Consider the following 13,045-nt stretch of genomic DNA (forward strand, 5'->3'; position numbering starts at 1 on the left):
GCTGCGTGTGTGATGTCAGGGTACTGGGTGCACGTGGGCCCCAACTAAGCCTCCCTCCCCTTTCCCACGAGCTGTGCCCATGGGAGGGTGTGCTCTGGGGCCAGAGATGGTGAGAGGCTTCCCCAGCTGCCAGCCCCTCTAGCCTGCCCGCCCTTCCCTCAACCCGGGACAGGAATGGAGAACCAGAAATTGCCAAGTCTACCCCACCCCATGCGCCCCGATACTTCTAGGGTCCTGGGGAAAGGAGCTAGCAAACCCAGGAAAGAGAGGTAAAGGGGAGGGGCTGAAGGAAGGGGGTGTCTGCTAGTCCAAGCCCCATTTCTCTGGGTAGGGACTGGGTGGCCTTGCCGACTCTGTCACATCATCCAGGCCTGTGACGGCCAGTGGGCTCACACAGGAGTGTTTGCTGGCTCATGGCTCTGTAACCAGAGGGTACTGGGCATACAGTGGGCAGGAGAGAAGGCTGGGCAGAATGGGAAGGAGGTGGGCAGGAGGAGGAAGTGGCTAGAGTCTGCAAGCCAGAGTCCACCTTCCCTCTTTACCTGGTGGCCCGCAGCCCCCAGCTCCCCACCTCCCGTAATTGCTCGTGGACTTAGGGGACAGCTGCACAGGGAAAGGGGGTTTGTGCAGAGGCCTGGAAGTGCAGGAGGGAGCCTGTCCCCTGGGGCAGAACCCTTGGCATCCTATGCCCAGCGCCTGCTTGTGGGCCAGCAGCAGTCATGTATGGGTGTAGGGTGTTGGGAAGAGGGAGGGCGGCTGTAGTCTGAGCTCACTGGGGGGTCTCTCCTCCCCATCCAGGACACTGGTGCCCAGGAGGGGCTGAAGACCTGCGCCCACCCAGGCTGCCCCAGGCCAGGCAGGGCCATGGCAGGGCGTGGCTGTCTGGGCCTGGGACTGTTCCACTGGGTCCTGCTTGCCATGCCCGTGGGCCCCCAGCCCGCTTGCTCATCTGTGCCTGCGGCTCTTCCCACTACTCTGACCCCACCGCCACAGAGTGAGGCCGCCATGCTGTCCCTCAACCTGGGACTAAACTTCAAATTCCATCTTCGGGGACCTGCTGCTGTCTGGGGCAGTCCGGTCACAGAGAGCCAGCCTCTCTCTCCTGGGCTGGACCAGGAGCCAGGAGATGAGATAGCCGGTGGGCAGAGGACTGATCTGCTTTGGGATCTGCTGGGGGGCTCCCGTGGGAACTCCCCTTCAGAGTGGGGCTCTGCTGAAGGCAGCTCTACACCCTGGGCCTCCTCTCTGCCTGCGAAATCCACACCCCCTGTGTCTGGGTCCACGGACCGGCACATGGCTCCCTACCAGCCCAGGAAGGGCACTGTGACTTGGGACACCGCCCTGACGGCTGTGGCGCCTCCGTCCAGCGCTCCCAGGCCCCACCAGAGTGAGCTGGAGTTGAAGTTCGATGTGGCGCTGAGAGCAGGGGCGGCCCCCACGCTGGGGCACCGGACGCTGCCTCTACTGCCCAGCCTGCGGGCCAGCTTGGCAGAGATCGCTGGGCGCCTGGGGCCCTTTGGTGAGTACCTGTCTTGCTGGGTTCCCCCTGCCAGGTAAGAGGTAGTTCCAACATGGGCTCCTTTTGCAGGGTTCTTTGGTACCACATTGTCTCCGCTCCGGAATTTCTCTGGCTCCAGCGCTCTGGGGGCCACCACGTCCTCAAGCCCTGCCCCCAGTTCAGGTGAGTACTGATTGCCTCGCAGAGAAGCGGAGAGCTCAGAGAGCGTTTTGGGGAGATCTCGGAATGCTGGGGCCTCACTGGCACCTCCCTCTTTTTTTTTTTTTTTTTTTTTTTTTGGTTGTTGGTCTCAGGGGAAGCCTGTGTAACTTCTCCGGCATAGGAGCTGCTTCTCCCTAGGGAAGGTTTCTCTGCTTCTACACGTGTCGCTTAGCTCACAGTGCACCTGCTCAGGAGACAACAATTCCTGGGACAGTGACCTGTGCAGGAAACACAGGACCTTCCCCCAAGCGTCAGAGTCCAAAGCTGGTGGGGAGGTGGCCCTTGACCCCTGTGTGCTCTGTCTTCAGGGTTCTTTGGCACCACTCTGACCCCATCCTCACCGCCTCGGGAGAGGGAGCTCCCGAGCCCAGGCTTGCTGGACATGGCCACTTCCCTAGCTTCTGCCTCAGTGGCAACCACACCACCAGGTAGGTATCGCACCCATTGGAGTCTGACAGCTCTAAATGAGCACTTACTATATGCTAGTCACTCCTCAGTGTTTTCTGGAACTCTCACGCTTCCTGGCCATAAACCATCATACTCTTCCTCCTCCTTGCGGAGACTGCCTCATTCCTCTGGGAACCAGAGTGCTGCTGGGGAAGGTCCCACACAGGGTTAAGTAAGTAGCGCTGCTTTGCAGTCACAGGCAGAGCAGACACAGGAACTCCTTCATGATTTCCAGTCTCTGGTAACTCCACCCTCCACTCCAGGCCGCCTGGCCCCACTCCCCACCTCCACCCCGGCCTCGGGGCTCCTGCACTGTCTGATCTGACCTGACATGCTGTCAGTGTAGATAGAGCCAGAGCCCTTATCGGAAAGACATGGAAGTGGGACCTGGAACAGACAGCCGCCACCTTTGTGCAAGGGTCTGTTGAGAACCTGTCATAGACAGGGTGGGGAGAGCCTGCCGACTCTGCCATCTAGAGACCTTGGCTTTGAATCCCAATTCTTTTATTACTGACTGGGTGTCCGTGATTGCGGGACCTCTCTGAGCTCCCTTATCTCTGGGGTTTCATAATATTACTCACTATGCTGAGTCTAAGTAAAGCTTCCATGGCATGAGGCTGAGCACAAAGTAAAAGCTGGTAAATAATAGTGGTCAACATTGCCTCTCTCCCCAGCTGCACCCCAAATATACTGCTGCACCCTACCTTGTAGCCATCTGACCCAGGACACAGAGAATCTGCCTGGTAGAGTGCATGGGTGTGCAGGGAGAGGCTCTGTCAGGCCAAGAAGGCCTCCCAGGCTCAGCTTGCTTTACAAAGGGTTTTACTCTAGCTGCAAACCTTTCAGCCCCTCCACATCAGGCCCTGTGGTGGAATCAGCTGGTCCCCAGCTTCTTCCAGCTCCAGACTTAACGCAGCTCTTGACTCTCCAGCTCACCCCAATACTGGGTCACTGCGCACACACACACCACTCCCTACCACCAGTGGGTGCGTGACAAGAGTCTCCATCCCCGTTTGGCCCAGGGGACAGCAGGGCAGGATCTGCTGGGCTGGGGGCAGGCTCTATGTCTTTGGGGGTGGGGTGAGGGAGGATGCTGGCTGGCACTCTGTTGGCTTTGGTGACAGTGCCGGCCAGGCAGGTTCAATGAGTCTGGACAGTATCAGGCAGCCCAGCTCCCACAGCCTGGCAGCCCCGCCCTCACTCCCCCTCCTCGCTGGTGGCTGCAGGAACCCAACCTCTTCCTGGCTGTTGTTCATCTTGGATAAATCCCAGAGGGGTTCCGGTTTCCTGGAGAGACCTCACTCCACCAGGGGAAGACGAGAGAGAAGAGGTGGGGGAAGGAGGGCGCTCAGGAGCCAGAGCTTGGAGCACTGTCCAGTTGTTGGGAACCAAAGAGAGTATTTGGCTTCCTATTCTAACCTGGCTCATGTTCAACACCTAGGGCTTCCTTGTGTTAGGTCCTCCCCACTTGACCTGCTGTTCAGGGCACCAGTTATGAGGGCATGTCTCCCCCTGGGTGATACCTACTGCCCTTCCTTCCCTGAGTGTTCACTCCACTCCCCAACCACCGTGACCAGCTTCTGTTCTGAGTGGCTGCCACCTGCGCCATCACACCTGTGAGATGGTTTGAATATCACCCTTCCAACAAGTACCAATCCTCTGTGATCCTGGCAGTGGGGGTGAGGAGAGGGCTGTTGGGACCAGGCCACACTGGTTTCAGCTCCCAGCATCCAGAGTGGAGCTGGGACAGGCCAGCTCTTTGATCTGGGCGGCTGGTGGATAATCAGGCCTGACTGTTCCATGAATCTCGCTGGCCCCTCCCCAGCCAGTTCCTGCCTTACCAATTACTCACACTGACATCTCCATCTCTCCCCCGGCCCCTAAGGTCAGGAGGGGCCACAGGCCAGGCTGGGACTATCCCCTAGAGGAGCTGACCTGCTCAGAGAGGCAAACCTGGGAAAGAGGATCAGGAAATCACAGTGTGAAAAGCTCTTTTTGGGGAAACTGCAAATGTGAGATCTTCCGAGGCAACAAGCTGGTTTTCACAGCCTGGTTCCCACCACACCTGGCCCATGCTACGCTCCCTCATTAGAACTCCTTGCTCGACAGATGTGCTCTTCCTTAACTTTCCCTGTTTTCTGGTTTCTCTTTATTTTCCTGGAATCCTGAGAGTGTTGACATTTTTTCTAGTGTTTGGGGGGACAGAGAAGAGAAATGGCGCCTTGGTAAGAAGGGAAGAGGGTGAGTGGAACTGACTTCTGAGAGTTGTACCTGTTGGGCAGGTGAGCAAGGGGCAGGGGTCAGTGATGGGGAGTGGGAGCGGCAGGCTGGACCAGGGTCTGTGTGCAGCTTTGCGGAGTCCAAGCAGGCTCACCCACTTTACACAGAAGTGGCTAGGATTAAAGAGACCTGAGGGGCCAGAGAGTAAGGGGTAAGGAAGGGCATGATTGGATCCTGCTGATGTTCAGCCCCTGACCAGCAAGCTGTCCACACCCACTGAACCGCACTGCATTCAGTGGTGGGCGTCTTTAGCACTGCCCAGGCGGATAGGCCATCGGAATGGTGTGCCCAACCATGGTTGTAAGCAAGTCTGGGTTACACTAAGCCCTTAATTCATTCTTTGAGGTCAGTAGCGGTCACTGCCTGACAGCAGGAAATGCTGATGGATTGGAGATGAACATTAGCTGGCAGCATGGTTCCAGCAACAATCAGACAGATGCTGGATGGTTCCATGCTGCCCTAAGAGCTCACATTCCCACTTTTCTTCTCTTACAAGTTCCATCTCATGGAAGTGCTTCTTCCCTATTTCAGATCTGGGCAGTGTGATGGAACAGGGGCCAGGATGCCCTTGGCTGGCGGCGAGGAGCTGTGTGCCCTGAAGCCTGAGCTGCTCCTTCCTGGCCCTCTGCTGCTGCCCAGTCCCATCCTCCCCTCCCTTCCAGAGTCTTCACTCTTTTGTCATTCTGAGGATGATTGCTTTTGTGTGTCCGAAGCCTGAGCTGGTACTGGGTGGGGGGAGGGTAGCAGTGCTCTGGGGGTCTTGGTGTGTGGTCCAGCGCAGGTGTGGCTGGAGCACAGCTGGGGCAGAAATTTGACCATCAGGAGGCCATCCCTGCTCAAGCCACAGCTGCCTCGGGTCCACCTCCCTTTCCTGTCCATGCTGGTGCTGTCCTTCCCCATCACCCTTTCTTCCCAGTCCTGCTGAGTCTCCTGGGGAGTGGGCAGGGAGAAGCCCAGCTTCTAGCATCTTCCCCAACTGCCTGGCTGTGGAAACAACTCTAGGATGAAACTTTTTTTTTTCTTTTTAAAGATTTGCTTTATTATTTAAAAAGGAGAACTGGGATGAGGGGTGGGGAGAGAACCTCCTTCTAGTGGTTCACTCCCCACATGGACACAACGACAAGGACTAGACCAGACTGAAGCTGGGAGCCAGGAGCTTCTTCCAGATCTCCCATGTGGGTTCAGGGCTCCAAGGACTCTGGTCATGTTCTGCTGCCTTCCCAGGTACGTTACCAAGGAGCTGGATTGGAAGTGGAACATCCCTGATCATGCATTCCTATGGGATTCTGCATCACAGGCGGTGACTGTTATGCCACAATGCCAGCCCCAGAATAATTCTAATTGGTGTCTCGCTCTGGGAGAGTACAACTAGGGATTTGTCTCACTTCTTTCACCAAAAGGATGTGGGAAGATGTTAGCAGATGGGGTGGTGTTTAACCCACCCCAGGGCCCCCAGCTCTTCCTCTCCGAGACTTCAAAGACAGTCTTGGAGAGGCAGGTACTCCCTCTCAGTGTCTCACCTTCTGTGGAATGGGTGTGGGGTGTCCAGTCAACATGGCATCTGCATTCAAAGATTTATAGCAATGATTTTTCCACTGAGGCAGCAAGGGGACCACAGCTGTGGGTGGGCTCAAGTAGCGGGTAGCAGGCAAGTGGGTCAGCGAATAAAGAGGAAATGTGTGCTCAGAGTGCACAGCCTATCAGCATTTTAGGGTTCCTCCTGCTGCGTGTGTGCTCATGTGCACTGGCCAGGGACATGGGTTGGGAGCAGCTGAAAAAGGGCAGGTGCACATAGTCCCAGGGTGGGGGCTGGATGCAGAACAAGGCCTTGTGGAGAGTTTTGGGGGTGCTGAAAAGGGGTCAGAGCTGGATTCTAGCTATGGCTCTGCCAGCGTGTGACCTTGGGCAAGTCACTTTGCAGGGTTTCAGTATGGTCACCAGGCCAAACGGGGACACCGACTCAGTGGCTGGCTGCTGGGTGCCAGAAATCATTTTAGGCCAAAGATTTGGATGTGAGTGAAGCGGACAAACTTGTTTGATCTCCTTAGGCTGCCCTTTCTGGTGATGGTGGGGATGGTGGTGGCCAAGGTGGGGCAGGCCCCAGTTCCTTGGCAGGTTGGGGAGGCCCTGGAGGTCTCAAGAACAATTTCAGGGAAAGCACAGTGAAGCAAGCCGGGGGTGGAGAGAAGGAGGGGAGGAAGGCGTGTGGGGGTGGAGGATAGAGCTGAGATCTCCCCTCCCAGTCTCAAGTGGGGGGAGGGGATGTGACATTGGCCAGGGTTCCTGGAAGACACTCTGACTGGGAGGTCAAGGGGGCTGCGGGGACTCAATCAAGCATTCTCTACCCACAGATCCCACCGCCCCAACCTCGGTTGCCGCGACCGACGTCTCTGCCAGCAGCCTGGGGAGTGCTTCGCTGCAGCCAGAATGCGCCCCGGAGTCCTGTGGCCTGGGAAAACTGCCTGACCGCAGCGAGCAGCCCCCTGCCGCCCCGCTGCCTCTCTTCTTGCTGACCCTGGAGGCCAACTGGGCCGAGGCCAGGGCTCGCTGGGGGCTGGCCTGGGAGGCCCACGTGTACGGGGTCGGCGCGCTCTTCGGTCTGGTGGTGGTGCTCGCATTGCTGGCCCTGGTCCTCCTGCCTTGGCGCTGCCCGCCTGGCGCCCCCTGCCTGGCGCTACTGGACTTGCTGCTGCTCTTGGCCGGGGCGACCCGCGCTTTCCCGCTCTTCTATGATGCCTACGGGCACCGCGAGCGGCTACCCGCGCTCGCCTGGCTGCTACTACAGGACCTTCCGCTGCCGTGTCTGGCCGCCGGCTTGGGGCTGGCCTGCCTGCTGCTGGCCCGGCCGCGCCCGCCGCGGTGCCCGGCCGGCCTGGCCGCGCTGCTGCTCCTCGGGCTGGGCTTGGCAGCCGCTGCAGCTCTAGGAAGCGCCGCACACCGCCCGCTGCGGCCTCTGCGCCTCGCCTCTCGAGGGCTGCACGCCTTCCTCGCTGCGTCCTTGTCAGGGCTCCTGCTGGCCCTCTCCTGCTGGCGGGGTAGGCGGCGGAGAGCCGGGGCGCCCCTGGGAGGTTCTGCTTTCAAGGGCGCCACGCCTCTCCCGCAGGTGCGCAGCCCTTTCGCCCCGCGGGAGTCCTGGCGGCGCGCGGCGCGCACAGCCCCAGTGGCCGGCACCTTCGGGTTGCTGAGCGGGGCTCTGCAGGGCTACGAGGTGCTGCACGCCCTGGGCTATGGCGGCCAGTCGGGCCTGGAGGGGCCCTGGTCTTGGTGGGCCTTCCAGCTAGGCCTGCGCCTGGGCGAGGTGGGCGTTGCGCTCCCGCTGGCGCTGCTGGGTCTCTACCCCGCGCTCTGCAATCCTCGAGTGCCACCTCGCTGCTGGGCCAAGCTCTTCCGTCTGTCCCCGAGCCACGCGGCTCCTCTGCTGCCCGGAGGTTGGATCTCGGGACCTCCGGACAAGGAGCCCCTGGGGAGCGCCATTGCGCGTGGCGAGGCGGAACTGCTGCAGTTGTGCGCCCTGGCGGGGCCAGGCCCTGATCTCCTACTCCAGGGTGGTGGCGGCGGCGGCTGCCGCGGCTTTGAGGACACCAACCCGGGCCCATCCCCGGCCTCCTCTCCCTGCAGCGACTCCACCGTAGATTTCCGCCCGCCGTCCCCCATCAATCTGCGACGCAGCATCGAGGAGGCCCTCTGCGGCGAGGCCCTTCTCGCCCCTAGCCTCTTCCAGGGCCCTGCCCTCGGGGACGCCCTGCCCGGATTTGGCCTCCATCGCGCTGCCTCGCTGGGAGCCACGGTCCGGAAGGGGCCTGTCGGCAAGTTGGAGGAGGATCCCGGCTCCCCGGCCGCCCGGGAGCTCCCCTCCCCCGGCGCCTGGCACCCTGGCAGCAGCTCGTCGGGCTCACTGTGCGGACTCTCGCGGGACAGCTCCTCCGTGCTCCTGTGCTCCTGCCCCGACAAGCCCCCTCGGTGCCCGTTGGCCTGTGTCCTCAGCCCCCCGCGGGCCTCGGGAAGCAGCCCTAGCCTCCCCGCCTCAGGCTCCTACCAGGCGCTGTCCCCACCCTCCTGTAACTCCCCGGAGCCCGCTCCGGAGCTGCCGGCTGAGGAGGCCTTGCTGCAGGAGCAGTTCCTGGATGCCTGCCGACAGATCGACGAGCTGAGTCTGGGCAGTGACACCATAGACCTGTAGCATCATAGATAAGCTCTTCCCCGGGGCCTCCCCGCTGGGCCTGAGACCTGCACACTGTTAGCTCTTGCCCAATCCTGTCTGGCACCAGATACCTCTCCTCACCTGCTGCCCCACCCGGGGCCCCTGGGCGGGGCAGCTCAGCAGCCAAGGTTGGTGCTGACAGGGAATTCAGTGCCATCTTCTCTGGAGCCCAGGGTGCAGGATGCCCTCCGCTGCAATGCCAGGCTGGCAGCCATCCCGCAGTCCTTGGCCTTCACCAGCAATAAAGCCCCCAAGGTGCTCCACTCCCGACCACCACTCGTTCCCTGCTCCGGTGCTGAGAGGGGCTGACCCCAGAAGCCCTGGGGACCCGCCTCAGGCCCAGGAATCCCACACCGGCCTGAGACTTCCAGTATTAGCCTCCCTGGGGACTGCTCCCCGCCAAAAGGGTGTGCAGTACCTCCCACCCACCCCCGCCCATCCAGGAGACTTGGTGGGAAGTGAGCTCGTTCAGAGTTAATTTATCAATAAAATATTTTCAGAGGAGAAAGTTCTGACCTTGGAAAAGTTTTAATGGGACAATAGCAGCAGTGACACCAATAGCATTGGCAGAGAACAGCTTTGTGTGTGTGTTGGGGGGGTGGTTGTGAGGAGTGCCGCTTCAGACTTCAGGAACCATCTACAGCATCTGGGTCCATGTCTGGGCAGAGGGAGGGTCCTAGGAGCAGTCCCTGGAACAGACTCTGGGTCTCTGGGGAGTGGCAGTATCTGTAAGTCCTAAGCGGAAATGCTGACATTCCCGAGGCTTCCAGTCCTGGTGGACAGCTGGCTAGAACCTAGGTGGTAGTAGGTGATACCCAGCTCCCCAGCCCCCTCCTGCCACACCCCCATAGTGGTAGTAGGTGATACCCAGCTCCCTAGCCAGCCTCCTGCCACACCCCCATGGTCTGGCATTCACAAGGAGGAAGTTATCTTTGTCTACCAATGGGGCATCTTCAGGGCTGGGCTCACATGCACCTGCTTCCCCTGCAGGGGATCAGCTCCTGCAGGTGCAAATCCTCCTTAGAGAAAGCCTGCTGCACCCACCACCTCCATCCTTTCGTCATTTGGCTAGAAGTTGTTTGCACAAAAACCAGGGCAATTTAGATGAGGTTTGACCATGGCACTTTGCCTGTGTTTTGCCAAGTGTCTTGTACATAACACAAACACCTGCAGGGGCATGAACACGAGACTTCAAGTGAAAAAACAGGAACACAAGTGGCTTTCCTTGCAACTCTACCCATCAGCTAGTGGGAATGAAGGCAGCTCGGGAGCCAAGAGGGAAGCAGCAGGCAGGCTGCAGCAGCCAGATCAGACCAGTCCGAGGCACCAGGGGACACACTCAAGCACTGTCCTACAGATGGAGATCTGTCTTGCCTGTGTAGAGTATCCAGGCCCTGGAGGAAGGAGAGTAGGCAGTGTTGGGAGGAGCAAGGGGGAAGACGGCTGCAGGCACATTGAGGGGTGGGGCTGGAGCCGCTCTGAATGTGGCTCTTCCATCACCTGGCTCAGCGGGCTCAGAAATTCTTGCTGCATCGTCATTCTGGGCTGAGACCCAGGGAACTGCCAGCCTTCTAATTACGGGCATTTCTCACTGGTGTCACAGCGGCTGGAGTGGCTCCCCCAGCGTTGGGGCTGCTTTATGGTGCACGAGCGGGGCCAGGCGCTCTGAGGAACTGCTCCCTTTTCACCACCCCTTCCATCTGCCTCTCACCTGCTCTGTTTACACTCAGCCTTCTTGGCCACCTCCTACTCACTCTGATCCTTGCCAGCTACTCTCTCACTCATTCCCACCAACCCCTCAGCCCCAGGGTCTTTGGCTTCACGTTCACACCTCCCAACAGAACAATCCGAGCTTCCTAATTCCCGCCTCCCCCACCCCTGCTGTCTCACACACACCCACACATCCTGCCTGGAAGCTCCAAAATGTGGCTATGGAATAATGGGGACAAGAAATATGTTGGAGTCCACCAACTCCAACACATTTTTAAAAACAGGATTTATTTACTTATTTGAAAATCAAAGTTACAGAGAGGGACACACACACACACACACACACACATATCCGTCCCCTAGTTCCCTGCTCCACATGGCTGCACCAGTCAGGGCTGGACCAGGCTGAAACCAGGACCCGAGTCTCCTATGTGGGTAGCAGGGGCCCAAGTGCTTGGACCATCTTCCACTGCTTTCCCTGGGCCATTGGCTGCAAAGTGGATCTGAAGTGAAGCAGGATACAAACCATCATCCATACGGAATACTGGCATTTCAGATAGCGGCACTTGCCTGTTAAGCCACGACACCAGCTCCAGACTTCACTGCTTGTATTTCCCTCAGCAAAAATGACCTCTACTCCCTGGCTTCAGAAAACGGCAGCCGTTCCTCTTACCTCCTTCTTGCTCCCCAGGAGTGCAGGCAGATCCTCACATGTGCATCCTCCCATGTCAAATCTCAGTGCTGTGGAGAGGAAAACAGACAAAATCATTTTCCTTCTTTCATTTGTTCATCCAGTCTCTTTATATAAATGTGATTGTGTGATTACCATGTGCTAGATGCCGGGGAGACAGGGACAAAGGACAGGGACTCCAGCCCCGAGTTTATGAACTGAAAGCCTTTTAGAAGAAGACAGACAGGAGACAACTAATGACACAGTCACAATCCCACGGATAATTTACTGCGATTTGAGAACAGAAGTGATGACACTAGAGGAAGTCTGGCTTGCAGAGGCAGGGGGAGAGTGGAGCTGGGAGGTTAGGGTCTGGTAGAGGCTGCCTTTGAAAAGCCTGGGGTGCTCTTACTACACCTCCCCACACTCCCAGGTTCCCGCACAGAGCTGATGGATGAGCGAGAAGCCAGCGGTTGATTTCCCCTCGAAGCCACGGTGCAGGGTACCAGCGCTCTTGCTGTTTAATAAAGACCACTGCCTGTGTCCCGGCTTGGACGGATGAGCAAATATTCCTGATTAAAGAACCGTGTGACCTCCTTGATATGAATGGATTCAGGGGCGGGGGATGCCGTTTGGGGAAGCAGATGGGGCAGCAGGTTGGATCTATGGGGAGGATGGAAAGGGTGAGCCCTGCTGTTGTCTTCCCCAAGGGGACAGAGTGTCACACTGTGGGTGACTGCTGCCCCCTGATGGTCACAGGGGCACAGTTGCATTTTGTCCTTTCAAGACCTGGGTGCAAGACATTTACAACCTAGCATTGGTAGGGGTGTCACAAAGGGATCTTGAGCCCACCTTCTCAGCGTTCTCTTCCCTCTGGCTTCTTGCATCCAGGGCTGGGAGGCTCTCCCCACATGAGGGCCTTAAGCTCATCATTTACATTTTGCGAATGGAATTTTGATTCCTAAGATGGGCTGGGGGATGGGTGGGAGGGAAGGAGAAAGAGAGAAGAAAGTGGATCCCAAACTCTATTTCTCTCTTTGTCCCAGATGTGCTTCTTTTCTTGAGCTACGTGTTTAAAGGTGACTTTGGAAGTGAGGGCAGTTGTGATGGCCCAAAAGGATAATCCTTTGCCTTGCAAGCAGGGACATTCCATATGGGTGCTAGTTCATGTTGCAGCTCCCTGCATATGGCCTAGGAAAGCAGCAGAGGACGGCCCAAAGCCTTGGGACCCTGCATCTGCATGGGACACCTGGAAGAAGCTCCTGGCTTTGAATCAGCTCAGCTCTGGGTTATTGAGGTCATTTGGGAAGCGAACCAACAAAAGATTTTTCTTTGTCCTCTTTCTACCTTTCAAAAAAAATAAATCTTATTTTAAAAAGTAGCCTGGCAGTGAAGACAAGTGGTAGGATAATAGGAAAGGCTATTCTTCCAATGGTCATATTCTGATTGTTTCCAAGTCTCTCGTTTGGGGCTGGTACTTTCTGTCTTTTCCACTCTATAAATCTGCCTTTCCAATAAAATAAACAATTATTTTTAAAGAAGATTTAAAAGTGACTTCAGCTGTTTTCTCTTTGAAGTGTGTATTACTTAGTTGGAGCTAGGGCTTCATAAAGCTGATGTCCCACATCCTCCTCTGCATCAATGCTGACTACTTCTTTGTCTATCCAAAGTGTGTCTAAGGCAGTTGCATCCGAGGTTGCCCCTTTTATACCTTCTGAATTGTCTGGCTACTCTGAGGATGTTATCACCCCTTAAAAGTAATGATGTGGGCCCAGCAAGATAGTCTAGCAGCTAAAGTCCTTGCCTTGAATGCACTGGAATCCTGTATGGGTATCAGTTCTAATCCCAGCAGCCCTGGTTCCCATCCAGCTCCCTGCTTGTGGCTTGGGAAAGCAGTCGAGGATGGCCCAAAGTCTTGGGACCTTGCACCCGTGCAGGAGACCCAGAAGCTCCAGGCTCCTGGCTTTGAATCAGCTAAGCTCTGGCTGTTGTGGCCGCTTGGGGAGTGAATCAATGG

At 57.5% G+C, this 13,045-nt stretch overlaps 1 protein-coding gene across 1 annotated transcript; it reads left to right on the forward strand.

Annotated features, from left to right (window-relative positions):
* The first annotated feature begins 864 nt into the window (after window positions 1-864).
* On the forward strand, window positions 865-8,627 carry PRRT4 (proline rich transmembrane protein 4). Its single transcript, XM_041002533.1, has 4 exons — window positions 865-1,519; window positions 1,589-1,681; window positions 2,029-2,148; window positions 6,799-8,627. Exons 1-4 carry the CDS (start codon window positions 865-867, stop codon window positions 8,625-8,627), a joined length of 2,697 nt encoding a protein of 898 aa, XP_040858467.1.
* Window positions 8,628-13,045: the final 4,418 nt, after the last annotated feature.

This window comes from Ochotona curzoniae, unplaced genomic scaffold, assembly GCF_017591425.1.
Source record: "Ochotona curzoniae isolate NIBS_2020 unplaced genomic scaffold, NIBS_Ocur_1.0 scaffold_2476, whole genome shotgun sequence".
Lineage (NCBI taxonomy): Eukaryota > Metazoa > Chordata > Mammalia > Lagomorpha > Ochotonidae > Ochotona > Ochotona curzoniae.

What these genes read in the sequence shown, in the direction of transcription:
- PRRT4 (XM_041002533.1), top strand. Translation starts at nt 865, where the DNA reads ATGGCAGGGCGTGGCTGTCTGGGCCTGGGACTGTTCCACTGGGTCCTG. An exon ending in TGGGCGCCTGGGGCCCTTTG is followed by an intron (nt 1,520 to 1,588) that starts GTGAGTACCTGT and finishes CTCCTTTTGCAG; the next exon opens with GGTTCTTTGGTACCACATTG. An exon ending in AGTGGCAACCACACCACCAG is followed by an intron (nt 2,149 to 6,798) that starts GTAGGTATCGCA and finishes CTCTACCCACAG; the next exon opens with ATCCCACCGCCCCAACCTCG.